Here is a 14,697-nt window from a genome sequence, read left to right as displayed (position 1 = left end):
AATTAATATTTTATTCTCTAATTAATTATGGGTTAATCAATTTATATTAATTCTAAATTAATATAAATTTATTACTATTATTATTAATTCAAAATTAATAACAATAATTTAAATTTATTAATCCAATTAATAAATTAATTCTGAAATTGGGGTTCAATTATTAATTCAAAATTAATAAAAGATTTTTTTTTTTTTTTTTTTTTTAATAAACTGTTTCAGCCCAACAAGGGGCCTTCAAAATAAAACACAGGCCCAGCCTCAATTAAAAACGCAGCCCAGCAGCTTAGGGAAATCAGGCCCAGACCGAGGCCCAAAACTTTAACAGCCCAAATTCAATTTCAGCAATAAGGGTTTGGGAAAAAGAGGTTTTCAGCAGCAGCCGCTGCCTCTTCTCCTTCCCGTCGCCTCGCCCGAGCCCCGCTGCCGCACCAGCAGCTGCCGCACGACAAGCTCCCTCTCCCTCTCTGTCTCTGTACGTGTCAGTGTGTGTAAGCCAAATGCAATTTCAATTTGTATAGGTTCTCAACTTTGACATCCGATTGATTTCATTTTTTATGCACGTATGATGGTATTTCATGGAATAAGTTCTCAACTTTGGTGTTTCTTCAATTTTTAACAGCAGAATCAGTTCTGTAGGATACTTATTTATTCATGTAGCTTGAATTGAAGAGCTTAGGATGCTTTTTAAGTGAATGGTTTAACTGGATTGCTGGTTGTATCCTATCTTTTAGGAACTAACTGTATCAAAGTTAAATTGCAGCCGAGAAATCGCGACCTAATTCATAATCACAACAACCGCCTTCCGTCTCTTTCTGCGCTGCCCGCGGCTGTCTATCTCGTTGAAGCTATCTGTGCGGCGTGGAGTGTTGCAGTCTTACAGCCTTTTGCTTCTTATTTTGTATAAGAACAATATCCGCAAATCATGTATTTTCATTCCATCCTTCACTTTTAACTTATGTTGTTCTCTAAAATTATGTTATATTTAATGGTAGTATATTTGTTTTAGGTCGCGAGTTTGTGTGAAAAACTTGCCCAAGTATGTAGTGGAGGACCATCTGAGAGAATTCTTCTCCCAGAAAGGGGAAGTGACAGATGCCAAGCTTATGCGCACCAAGTGATCACCTCTGCATTCTTCTCCCAATACTGACTTTGCTATTTTATTCGTTTGTTTCTATTTACGTGACCTTGATAAAAAAATGGTTCAGGGATGGGAAGAGTCGGCAATTTGGGTTTGTGGGTTATAGGACGGAGCATGAAGCTGAGGAAGCCATTAAGTATTTCAACAAATCTTTCATGCATACTTCCAGAATTACTTGTGAGGTCTGTCTTATTCTGCCGCTTCACTGTCCTTAATGTATTTCTTTCCGGTTTTGAGCTTCTAAAGTTATTCTCCTTGCTATGATATTAGGATGATGGTATGATTGAGGGGATAATGATGAGTGGCCAAAATGGTTAACTGGGGAGAAGGAAACACATTTTATTGGATTGTCCTTTTCCCTTCCCTCATCGTATTGTCCTATACTAAGCCAGCAACCTCTAAAAGTAAAATAAAAGAAGTGAAAAAATATGGCTAAGTAGCATTGCTTGTTATATGAACTGGCTATTGGAGGCTGTGGGCTGCAGAATGAGATCATTCTGACACCTGCGATTAATAGTTTATTAGTAAAGAGTGCTATAGTTTCAATTAGTTACATGCTAAACACTTGAATGGTCCTCTTAAACAATACCAAGCAGTGACATTTTAATGTCCATAGCCAGATTGCTCGGAAGGTTGGAGATCCTGATATTCCTCGTCCTTGGAGCCGACACTCATTGAAGCAAAAGGAGAATTTGTCTGCAGAAGAAAAAAATGCAACTGTTTTTAAAGTTTCTAAAGCCTTAGAACAAGAGGGGAAGACTAAGAAAAGTGTCAAGGATGATGACACCGATGACCCCCAATTTCAAGAGTTTCTTGAGGTTATGCAGCATCGTAGCAAGTCAAAATTGTGGGCAAATGATACAGTAGCCGCAGTCTCTCGTGAGCAAAGTAATCCGGTGCCAGATAACAATTACAAGACGGAAAAAGGAGAAGAAAATAAATTAGATGGAGATCTTGAAGGAACTGAAGGAGAACTGGATGCTCCATCTAAAAAAACAGACACACCTCAAATTTTGGTTCATGATGAAGTTGTATCCGACATGGATTATTTCAGGAGCAGAATTAAAAAGAAATGGTCAGATTCAGAAAGTAGTGATACTGAGGGTAGTATTGATGGCACTGATCATAGTGATAGTGATAATGATGACAGTGGTGCGCATAAAGAAAAGAACAACTGTGATCCTGTTGAGAATACACTTGAACCTGATGTTTCTGGAGGGGAGGTTGAAAATGGCTCCTCTAAAGAATGTGAAAATGGCTCAGATGAACCATCATCCAGTCCGAAAAACGATAATGCTGAAGTTCTAGAATCTAGCCGTCTGTTCATCCGCAATCTTCCCTACACTGCCACGTATGTACCATGTTATTTGGTCTCCTCTCTCTCTCTCTCTATATATATATATATATATATATCTGTGTGTGTGAGTCCAGGTGTGTTTGTGTTCGTGACTACGCGTGTGTGTGAATTATCTAAGTGGCCTGTACATAAAGGAGTATAGAGATTATCAAAGAAAAACTAAGATATATATGCAAGAATCATCATGACCACATAAATCATCTTATAGGTATGTGTAGAGAAATTAAAGCATATAAGTTTTTGTCAGTTGTTTAATTATTCATTTACATTTAAGTCTATAGTATGATACTTTAATTGCTATTCTAATTTTTCTGATAGAGTTTTCTATTTCTGAATCTACATTTATGTTTACTTTGTCATGCATCTTGTATAATTTCCTCTTTAATTTCTTTTGTCATGTATATTTACACTGACACTTTGTGATTACTCAGTGAGGAGGAACTAGAAAGTCACTTCAGCAAATTTGGTACTGTGTCTCAAGTCCATATAGTTATTGACAAAGAAACAAGACGCTCCAAAGGATTTGCTTATGTTCAATTTGCTCTCCCAGAATCTGCTGCTAGGTATTATTTCCTGAGCTATAAAACTTGACATTTGGCTCACACCATTGTTGGAAAATCCGGCTACGTTCTACTATATAGTGTTAGGAATCCATCTTCAATTGTTTATCTTCTCAATTTAGTACATTTTCAAAATGAAATTAAAGCAAGTCTCATTCAAACATTGGGGAACCGTATTTTCATAATACTTTCAGATGTTTGATATTTCCTTTTCATTTGAGAGTCCCACTTCATGTCTTCATCTTTTTGGATGTAATCATTTTTAGTGGTCATGTTGATTTCCCGGAGATGGTGACACCTAATGTTGATTTCCTGGAGATGGCGTTACCTGAAACATGGGCTATATTAGTAGTTTTTTGGTTCTGTTGCATGATTAATTAAACATACATTTAGACGTATTTATATCTTTTGGGATGGGTGCTAACTATGTCAAAATTTAAATGTTATATGTTTTTTCATTCCAGGGCTTTGGAAGAGATGGACAGCTCAATTTTTCAGGGGAGATTATTGCACGTCATGCTTGCTAAACAAAAAAAGCCTTCCTATGTACAAGAGTATGCATTTGAGACTATGAGTTTCACTAGATATACTAATATCAGCCATTATCTTGTCATAAGAAGCTTATGATTTTAAACGGGCTCTCTCTTTACAGGATTAAAAATGATGAAAGACCATCTTCGAAAACACTCAAACATAAGAGGACTGATGAAAGGAAGGCATTGGAAGCAGCAGGAAACACAAGGGCATGGAATAGTTTATTTATGCGTCCTGATACTGTAAGAAAAGTTGAAAATTAGGCTTGTCATCTGCGATTAGTTGCTTTCTTATGAGATTTTGAGAAATTATCACTGAGCTTGTAACTTTATTGAACATTTAAGTAACACTGGTAGGAGAGCAGATAATGGCCATGATCTATTTCTTTTGAAAAACTGTTCCCAAAATAATTTTGTTGGGATATCCCTAAGTGTAAGTCAAGATATATATACTCATTCCGTTCAACTTCTTTGTCTAAGTATCTTCATTACTTGTGTAATGGCCGTGTTTGGTTTGCTTGAGCATTAAGCTTGATCCTTATTCCTGAAGTAAAATGTATGGGGATAGTATGCAACCGTTGTGATATAGAAGTACTACTTTTCTTCCCCTTACTAATATGACTATCTCTGCTTGTAACCTGCTTAGATTGTGCTCTTTGACTTTTTAGAATGCTCTGTCACCTGATTTTTTTCTTCTGATCCTTCATAATCAAGGTGGTTGAGAACATTGCACGCAAATTTGGTGTCAATAAGAGTGAACTTCTAGATAGAGAATCTGATGACCTCGCTGTTAGAATTGCACTGGGGGAAACTCAGGTGATTGCTGAGACTAAAAAAGCTCTATCAAGTGCTGGGGTTAATGTTGCCTCATTAGAAGAGTTTGCTTCTGGTAAAACTGATAGTCTAAAGAGAAGCAACCATGTTATATTGGTGAAGAATTTACCGTATGGTTCATCTGAAAGTGAATTGTCAAGTATGTTCGGCAAGTTTGGCAGCTTGGATAAAATCATTATCCCTCCTACTAAGACGTTGGCTTTGGTATGTTCACTTTGCTGTCTTTTTAATATTTAGTTGTTCTTTGTAGATTCATTAGCTCATACTGTATTTAAGAAGTGATAAATGCTGTCCTTTTTATCCTTATTTCTCTTTATTTAATTCGTATGTATGCTTATACTTTTTTATACACTTAGCTGTGTTTGCTTTTTATCCCTCTAAATGGAGGGATAAATATGCCTTTAAATGTCTTCTTTCTTATCCCATATTTTACACAAAAGAGAAATTCACTATTTTTCCTTCCTTATTTTCACTTCAAGGAGGGATAATATTATCACACCAAAATGGAGGGATAATATTATCCCTCCTTGAAGTGAAAATAAGGAAGAAAAAATGGTGAACTTTTCTTTTGTGTAAAATGTGGGATAAGAAAGGAGATATTTAAAGGCATAAATTTTTGTTATCCCTCCTTTTCCCATCCATCAAAGCGAACGCACTCTTATTATATATAAAAAAATCACATACACTTGATGCATAATGCATAGTTCAAATGTCAGGAGCATCCAGTGTGTCAAGCTTTAGCATATAATCTTATAATCAAGACTTCTGTTGGACTTTATGGTTAGGTTATCTTTTTAGAGCCTGCTGAAGCCCGTGCAGCTTTCAAAGGTTTAGCATACAAGCGTTACAAGTAAGTTCATCTAATTTTGAAAATGTAGATTGTCATTTGTGTAAGGAGGTATTGTAATGCTTGGTTAAAGTTTGTAAGCAACACATTGTGAGAATCATGGTGTCCAGATATTTTGAGGGCCATCAATGCTATTGCTTGGAATAAAAACCTAGAATTCAAAGATTGATATAACATTGCTTTTCTGTTAGAGTTACTTGGATAGTAAAAGTTTAAGAATTTAGATGTTGAGAGTTTCAGGTGTCTATCCATCTATTGTTGGTTTGTTTTGTGAAGTTAATATTTCTGATTTCACAGGGATGGTCCGCTGTACTTGGAATGGGCACCTGGTAATATTCTTAGTCAGGCTTCGGCTGTTGATGATGACAAAGTTGTAGGTGAACTTGATGTAAAGAAAGTTGTGCTGAAACATCAGATTGAAGATATTGCGGAAGCAGATGTTGACCCTGATAGAGTCGAGGTGAACCAATTGTATTTTACAAATGCATGATAGCTAAACATTCTATCTATCAAATATTCAAATTTCTGCAGTTGCAAAATTAACTATGTAGCTTGCAAATGCACTCTCAAGTTGGTTTCTTCATCAATCAATATTATTGAACAGCTTTAACTCTACATTACTCCATTTTTTCATATTTTAACCTTTATCGCATTGATATAAGTTCTTTGACTCCACTTTACCCGGTTTTTAAATTTGACCATTTACCATTATTATCTCTGAGATATATGCTTTGGTCAAATAACAGTGTTGATATTACAGGGAGAGTTTAGTCATCCATTGGAGATATTAGGAGACAGGAGAAACAAAAACTGAAAGAGTAAATTAGCTGACATGTTAGGTTTTGGAGACAGAAAGTATTGGACTAGTTGTCATCCTGGTTAAATTGATATTTCAATTATGTTTTGGGCTTAATAAATAATTTTGTAGGACAGTATAGCTTTATTTGAGGGCTCACAGCGGACTTTTGGGGGTTGGAGGGATTGGGGGGGGGGGATATGAGTTTGTACTTTAATGTTCTAATGATTATTGCATGAGATTGATCTCTTCTTCATTTCAGCTGTTCTAATTACTACTAGTTGTTCCAGATTCAGGAATTAACTTTTTTGATATCTTCTGTTCTACAGTCACGCTCGTTATATGTCAAGAACCTGAACTTCAAAACATCCGATGAAAGTGTGAAAAAGCATTTCGTAGAGCACATGAAGGGAGGAAAGATACTTAGTGTCAGGGTATTCCCCCCCCCCATGCTTTAAACCAAATTTGCTTCATTCCCTTATCTGTTATTGCTGCTGTGCGTTCTATCCTTTTTTTGTGGGACACGTTTTCATTTCTTACTTTTCAATAGGTCAAGAAACATGTAAAGAATGGGAAGAGTCTTTCAATGGGATTTGGTTTCGTAGAGTTTGATAGTGTTGATACAGCAGTGAAGGTTTGCAAGGACCTGCAGGTATTATTTCTAGACAGCTTACTATGACATGCTGTCTATTGCCTGTATTTATAGACTTCAGTCTTACCTTTTTGATATTTGCTCCAGGGATCTGTTCTGGATGGGCATGCCCTCATCTTGCAACTTTGCCATTATAAAAAAGATGAAACAATTCCTAAAAAAATTGAAAATGACATGAGTTCAACTAAATTGATTGTGAGGAATGTAGCTTTTGAGGCAACTGAAAAGGATCTGAAGCAATTATTTAGTCCCTTTGGTCAGGTATATGAGCTCTTGCATTTTTTTCTTTTTTATCAATTTTCCACCATGTTTACTTTAGTTTCTTGCAACTTTGGATGCTATATGATGCTGTCAAAATCATATCTGAATATCATGCTTCAGAATCATTTCTTCCTTATTTTTTGGTAACCAGATGGTGTTTTCTTCAATTAACTTGACATGATTTCGATAAAATTTAATTGTTATATTTTCATTGCATCTTTTGTCTCTGTAACTTTTCCTTTTTGGGGCATGGTTTCCTAATCTGGAAACTTAAAGAGTAAAACATCTGCTGTACTCTGCAGATAAAAAGATTAAGGTTGCCAATGAGGTTTGGCAACCATAGAGGTTTTGCTTTCGTAGAGTATGTCACAAAACAAGAAGCTCGGAATGCCCTTGAAGCTCTCTCAAACACCCATCTCTACGGTCGCCACTTGGTACGCTATGCTTTAAACGAAAGTTTGAGTGATGTTGTAGAGTGATTTAGGCATTGACTGTCGGGCTTTTGGTCTGTAGGTACTGGAGAGGGCAAAAGAAGGAGAGAGCTTAGATGAATTGCGAGCAAGAACAGCCGAGCAGTTCACTGGCTCTGCTAAGTTATCTAATAAAAGAAAGCACCTCACCCTACTAGATGAAGGGAATGTCAAGTTTCAACGAATTGTGGAATAGAATTTTGTTAAGTATAGTTTGTCTCATTAACTTTGTTAACTCGAAATGCGAATTGTATAATTTTGATATTTGAAAACCAACAGTTTTGAGGGTAGTCTTGCGCCGCCGTGTAGCAGTTGATGTAAAACTGGCAATTTTGGGATTTTTTCTTTCTTTTCGAGCTACTGAAGTTCTCTTACCCTAAATTAAAATTTGTGAATGTTGAACGGGCTTGAATGTGACAATTTTAGTATTAACTCAAGATGTTGCGAAATTGAAGTTGTCGCTTTTTTATGTTTCTCCCTTGTTCAAGTACAATTGACTTCCGACCTTTTAGTTGCGTTTCTTATTTTAAGGAAAGCGTGATGATACTACTCTTATTTATTTTATTCTTCCCAAAAAATAATGAATGAGCTTATAATTTATTTTAGGGATAATTGCGTATAATATCACCAACTTTGAAGAAAATCCATTTTCCCCACCATTTTTAAAAAATCCACAAAATATCAAATACTTTTAAGGTTGTCCAAACTCCCCACAATAATCTTCATGATAATTACAAATCTACCCAACAATCAGACAAATTATAGAAAAGACCCCACATCAAATAAAGCATCAACAAGGAACTCCAACATGCTACCATTTAAGGCAAAATCACCCATAATTATAATGCAATTTAAAAAGGGTCCAACATGCTTCCGTATAACTTCAAAATAATTCTAAACATAAATCAACATTATACCTTTCGCCGAATGGTCTTCTTCAGGAGTCAGGACTTGTTGCGTTTTACGGACCGTCTGCCCACCAGGCTTCGTCCAACCACGCGCTCGCAAGGGATGGTTGCAACCTTCCTTCTTCACTAAGTTTCTGACGTTGAATATTTTGTTGATAAATGAAAGAAAATTTTTTACTAACCCGGAAAGTTGGAACAAAACAAAGCTTTAAAAGATGAATTATAAAATATTTAATTTATTTCATAATATCTCCCTCAGGGAGGAGACAAACTTACTCATTTGTAGCTGATACTTGTATACAAAAATAAAAGAAACTAAAACTAGGATTGAAAAAAAAAACTATTTGAAAACAAAATTAAAATTACAAAGATAAATTCTAGAGAGAGAGTGTGTTGTGTGAAAGTGTTGAGAATTTTCGATAATCTCTCTTCTCCAGAGCTTTCCCTTTTATAGAGGTTTGATGCCCTCTATAATTGCTTGGTGGTTGGCCTTGGATTTCTTTCATCGTGGCCAGCTCCCTTGGATAGTGACTGCCACCTTCTTTTGTCGACCATTATTGCCGACACCAGTTAGTGCCTTCACATGGGGCTGAACCTTCATTTTATCCTTTTGTGATAATTGTTGGTGAGGTCCAGCTGCTTTTCCTTTCACTCAGCCTTGTCTTCTGCTTTTGATGAGTGGATCTATGTATGATTACCCACTTTCGTCCTTTTTGTTAGTGGATAATTAGATTCCTGATCCCTTACTCCATTATTCAACTGATAATGTTGTGGAGGGGCCTGCAACTTTTCCACCATCCTTTGTCTTCTTTTGATGAGTGGAACTCCTGTAGAATTACCCACTTCTGCCAGTGGGTAGTTGGTCTTCATCATTTTCCACCCACTTTCGTCGTTTATCTTTTAGTGGGTGGTCCTCTGGTCCTGAGTCACATGACTCCCTTTTCTTTGTCGGGCAACTTACTTTTTTGGTGCCCGCGGTGCTCGTCCACGTGGAGTCCTGTGCTCCTCATACTTGTCGGACCGGAACTTCTTCTTGTTAGGCATTGGTAGAAAGTCGTTCCCGAACTCCGGTTCCTTCTGTGTGGGACACTCCGCACAGATATGATCCACCCAATGGCCTAGATGAGCCATGTTGCAGAACTTGTGACGGGTTTCTTTGCTTCCCGCCATCTTGTTGCGCCAGAGTGTTTGCCTTTTTTCTTCAAAGGCCTTCTCTGCGAAACTTGTAGTTGTTCCTGTCATTGTATTCAACAAGAACGATCCAAGTCCTGAATTATGAGAGAACTTGAATCTATGCTTTACTTTGTCCATCTCTGTGAGACAGACCCATAATCCCCATGCACGTCTTGTGGAGATTTGCTCCTCCGAGAAAGTAGCGACAATGGAGACTTGGTGATCTGGTGCCTTAATTCGGTTTAAGGCCTCCGTGTCGGGTCTCCGAAGCCTAATGAAATGAAAAGCTTCGTGATTCCCTTTTCCTGCGGGTTCTGGTGCTGCACTGAGAAAATACAATTCCAGAACATCTCCCCTGTTAAGGGAAGAATTATTTGCCCATGCATCATAGACCGTCTCTTGGATCCACCTTGGTAGACCCTTGATTTCGCTGAATGCTGGTGAAATAGTATAAACTGAGGCTAGCGCCTCAAATTCATACCACTCTTTGACCTCCTGAGGATTGGCTCCGGTGGTCATCCAGATACGAGGATATTTTCCTCCAACATCAACCCGGCTATATCCCGGATTGATACCTTTTCTGGTATTGATCTTCTCCCATCTGGACCGGTACAACTGCCAAACAGGAGATATTTCAATAGTGTTAATATCAATCTTAGATTTGCCTGTCAGCGGCCTAAGATTGATCTCTCCCTCTTTTACCCCAGAGGTGGATGATTGACATGTTGGTTCGGGCGGTGAAGCCTTAGCAACATCTTTTTCTTGAGGATTCAATTTTGACACCTTAGCCTCAGAACTTGTACTAGGGGTACTTGAATCCCCTGCTACCAGTAATCCGGCCGGTACGGTAATGCCTGCTTCGATTAGGGGAGCCCTAATCCCGCGCAGGAGCGGCTTGTGGATTGTATCATGAAGATTTATCATCTCCTTAATACATTATCGTATACGACTGGATACTTTGGTTTCATCATCCGTTTGTATCCTTCCAGCTTGTTTGGCATGGAGTACACACTCTTGCCATTCTTGTTGTAGCATCTCCATATTATCTTGGAGCTGCCTCTGGTGTATGATGATGGCGTCAACCTCAGTTGGCTCCATCCCTTGTTAAAAAATATGCAAGAATATTTTCATCAGATTTCACAATGATAATATTAAAATCATAATATTGGCATTCAGCTTGCCATCTAAGTAATCTAGCCTTTTCAGGTTTAGATTCTATTTTCTTGGTTAAGAAAGCCTTAACATTAGTGTTATCGAATTTCAAAACAAATTTCTTTGCAAGTAGAAATAACGGTCATTTTTTGAAGGCCTTTCTAACTGCGTAGAACTCATTTTCGTTGATGTGCCATCGCACAGCTTCATTGTCGGAAAAGAGCCCGCTACAATATCTGCATGGTTCTTCTCCATAGGGGGTGATTTTAGTGAGCACGGCTGCCCACCAGAAGTCACTCACATCTGTGTATAGGACGAGTTCGTCCTCATCTTGAGGTATGGAAAGCTTTGGGAGATTTTTACAAATCTCTTTCAGCTTTTTCATGCCTTCGCGATGTTCCTCCTTCCATATGAATGGAACATCTTTCTTCAGTAGTGGACTGAAGATTTTCCTATGCTCTGCAAGGTTTTTGATAAACATCTCTGCAAAGTTAACAACCCCCAAAAAACTTTGGAGCTGCTTCTTTTCTTTGAGATCTTCTGGGAATTTCTGAACTTTTTCCACAATGTGATCTTGTAGAATAATTCCCGAATCACCAATCTCTATTCCCAGAAACTCCATCTTCTAGGTGGCTACGACTGCCTTCTTTTCAGACAGCACTAGTCCTTCATGTTGACAAACATCCGCAAAGATTTCCAGATGCCTGACATGTTCATGAATGTTCTTTGATGCAATAAGAATGTCATCAATAGGGTTGCCACCGGGCCTGGGCCCGCCGGTTTCGGGCCCGAACTGACGGTTCCGGGCCGACAAATCCTCGAACCTGAACCGGCCCTTGGGGTCTCTAGGCTGGCCGATTTTCGGGCCCGAAACCGGCGGTTCCGGGCCGAAAACCGGTGGTTTTCGGGCTTTTTAGTTTTTTTTTGAATTCTTTTTAATTAAATTAAATGATAAATGATTTGTGTTAATTTCAACTAAATGTAGCTTCACTATTTATAGTGTACTACACATGGTAGATAATCCTACATTTTTCAATGTGGGATACTTTCAACTTAATGTAGCTTCACTATCTATAGTGTACTACACATTGTAAAGAATACTACATTTTTCAATGTGAGATCACTCAACCTAACTTATAAATATATAACTTATATTCATGTAATATATAACTTGTAACTTATAACTTATATTCATGTAATAGTTTTTACTTTACAAATGTTGAAAAAATGTTAAAATTACTTAACTTATACTATATAGTTTTATAAATTATGATGTTAAAAACTTAAAATGTTAAAATTACTCAACTTAAAGTCTTAAATTACTTAATAACTTATAATCTTATATATTATTGTCACATAAATATATAATATTTTTTATGTCATCTTTTTTTAAACGACAATTGAATTAAAATAAAATAAAGAAAAAATAATTAACACATTGAGAATCAAAGATTCAAATGAATTCATAAAAATAGATATCTTTATTGAATTTATTCTATGTACCAAAAAAATATGGGTTAATGGCACCTAAATTACTCAACTATTTCGAAATTCTGGTTTGGGTACCATACTTCAATGTCTGTAAAGTAAAATACTAAAGTATTAATTTAATCTGATTTAGCAACTCCGTTCAATTTCCGGCAAGGGCAAAATTGGAAATATGCATACGTGTCCAAATTAAAGCCAGCTGGTGCCCAGTTGGCGTCCGTGTGGTATCCCAGTGTCATTATGTTGGGACGACGTCATTTCGCCTACACAGATGGCCACCGAAAAGGCGCGCCAAATACCCGAAAATCTTGTCTTCACATATACATTTTATTTCTCCCAAAAAAAATCTCTCATCTTCCCATCGTTTCATGGTTCTTGACCTTTCCATTGCCTGGAAAATCAACAATCTTGTTGAGTGGAAATCTGAGATTGTGAGTGAAAATCTGAGATTGCAGTAGGTTTTGGGTATTTCAAAGCAGAAGTCTATAAACTTGTGAGGAAGTGGTCCCAAGCTCTTAAAAATGGCGAAAAGGTACCTTCTTTGATTCCTTTATAGTTATGTCGAATATTTTGTCGCCTATTCATATTATACTATATTTGTTGGAAAGTATGTGTTGTCGCCCTTTTCGACTTTAATAATGTAGATAGGGTTTACTGTTCTTGTGGTTGTACTGTAGTTGTTTTTTTTTTGGGGGTTAATGTGCATTTTTTTAATTTAGATTTTTAGGTTTTGCCTGCACAAATGTTGGAAATTCCATTATTTGATTTTTTGTTGTCTGTGTGAATCTCGTGCAGTGTTGAATTTGGTTTGCATATATGCCATGGTGGTCACTTCATAAACAAAGAAGGAAAACAACATTATATGGGAGGGGGGTTTGTCACCAAAATAGGGTTAGACCCCGATCTTTTTGGGTACTTTGATCTCGTTGATTACGTGAAAGAATTAGGGTATGTCTCCTGGGAAAACCTTTATTATCGCATCCCTACCACTCAAACACATAAAGTAATCATAGATGATAGTGGTGTCTTGAATATGTTAACAGCAATGGGTAAGCAGATGATAGTGACAGTGTGTGTTGAGGGTGGTGTAAAAGCCACATATGTTACTGATAACAGTGAACAACCTAAGGAAAATGTGCCTGTTAAAGAGGGTAATTTAGGTGAAGCTAAGGGTAGTGATGGGGAGGGTGAGTGGGATTGTGAGGGTAGTCAGACTGAGGTTGATGGCAATGAGGGGGATTGTGAGGGTAGTCAGACTGAGGTTGATGGCAGTGAGGGGGATTGTGAGGGTAGTCAAACTGAGGGTGATGGCAGTGAAGGGGAGGGTGAGGGTGAATATCCCCGAGATGTAGATGACTGGGGATATTTAGACAATTCCACTTTCTCTGAGATTGAGGATGCTATAAATATGGAGTGTTGGGGTGAGAGTAGTGACGAAGACTACCAACCTACTGAAACGGATTTGTCAGAAGTTAGCCTTCATGATTTAGACTACATTTCTGATGAAGAAAATGTTGAATTGAGGAAGAAATTAAAAACAACAGATAATGTTTTCAATTTGATGAATGTGAATGATGGGTTTGAAGCCGAGATAGAGCACACACATGTGTTTGATTATGAGAATGAAACACATGAATATGTGTCTGAGGAGAGTGATTCTGATTTTCAACCCAAATTGAGAAAGAAAAGACTCGTTTATGACCCCAAGTGTGACCATAGCAAACTTGAAATTTTCATAGGTATGCACTTTCAGGATGGTTTGCAGTGTAGAGAGGCTTTAACCACTTGGGCAATTGAGAATGGTAGATACATTCGCTTTAGGGCTGTTTCTAAGAAGAAGCTATTAGCAAAGTGTACTCTTCCTTGCCCTTGGCAAGTTTTTGCAAGCTCTATGCAGGGTAATGGCAGCTTCATGATAAAAAGTTACCATGGTGACCATAACTGTCCTAAGGCAATGAGTAATAAATTGCTGAGTTCACAGTGGATTGCAAAACGGTACGTTAATGTGTATAGAGTTAGATACAATTTAGGTGTGAAAGATCTTGGGGCAGATATTCTACAGAGGTTCAAGGTGAGGGTACCAAAAGACAGGCTATACAAGGCTAGGAGACTTGCACAAGAATTGGTGAGAGGGTCAATAGAGCAGCATTATGGGCAACTGAAAAACTATATTGCTGAATTGAGAAGGGTTGATGGGGAGGGCAGATATGAGCTTCTTCTTCAAGGAGATAGTGTATTTAAAGCACTATATGTGGGTTTGAGTGCCTTGAGAAAGGGGTTCAAAACCAATTGTCGGCCTGTTATAGGTATTGATGGCTGTTTTTTGAAAACCTATCTCGGCGGTCATCTCTTATGCGCAACTGGCAAGGACGGAAACAATGGCATGTTTCCGATTGCCTGGGCCGTTGTTGAGGCCGAGAATGAAGGCTGCTGGACTTGGTTTTTGAAATGTCTTATGGAGGATTTGGATATCCAAGATGGCAGTGGTTGGACCTTCGTCAGTGATCAACAGAAGGTACTCTTATACA

General features: G+C 37.7%; 1 protein-coding gene across 4 annotated transcripts; it reads left to right on the top strand.

Moving 5' to 3' along the window:
- Positions 1-422: 422 nt before the first annotated feature.
- Positions 423-7,897, top strand: LOC131026224 (multiple RNA-binding domain-containing protein 1). 4 transcript variants are annotated; one of them, XM_057956007.1, is made up of 16 exons: positions 423-472; positions 761-924; positions 1,007-1,114; positions 1,206-1,320; positions 1,759-2,489; positions 2,927-3,058; positions 3,520-3,609; positions 3,708-3,831; positions 4,303-4,626; positions 5,208-5,272; positions 5,567-5,729; positions 6,395-6,499; positions 6,616-6,717; positions 6,805-6,978; positions 7,281-7,412; positions 7,492-7,897. In XM_057956007.1, coding segments are annotated over exons 2-16 (2,520 nt in total). In that variant the 5' UTR covers positions 423-472; positions 761-922; the 3' UTR covers positions 7,645-7,897. The 4 variants fall into 4 exon arrangements, with proteins under 4 accessions (XP_057811990.1, XP_057811993.1, XP_057811991.1 ...); XM_057956010.1 differs by having other exon boundaries at positions 1,755-2,489; XM_057956008.1 differs by having other exon boundaries at positions 443-488.
- The last annotated feature ends 6,800 nt before the right edge of the window (positions 7,898-14,697 follow it).

This window comes from Salvia miltiorrhiza, chromosome 5, assembly GCF_028751815.1.
Source record: "Salvia miltiorrhiza cultivar Shanhuang (shh) chromosome 5, IMPLAD_Smil_shh, whole genome shotgun sequence".
In the NCBI taxonomy this organism is placed as follows: domain Eukaryota; kingdom Viridiplantae; phylum Streptophyta; class Magnoliopsida; order Lamiales; family Lamiaceae; genus Salvia; species Salvia miltiorrhiza.
The sequence above is the reverse complement of the archived record's forward strand: the minus strand, read 5'-3'. Positions and strand labels throughout refer to the sequence as shown.

Bases quoted from the DNA above. Each gene is read 5' to 3' on its own strand.
- LOC131026224 (XM_057956007.1), top strand. The intron at 1,321-1,758 runs GTCTGTCTTATT...GTCCATAGCCAG, and splicing joins CTTCCAGAATTACTTGTGAG to ATTGCTCGGAAGGTTGGAGA. The intron at 3,059-3,519 runs GTATTATTTCCT...TTTTCATTCCAG, and splicing joins CTCCCAGAATCTGCTGCTAG to GGCTTTGGAAGAGATGGACA.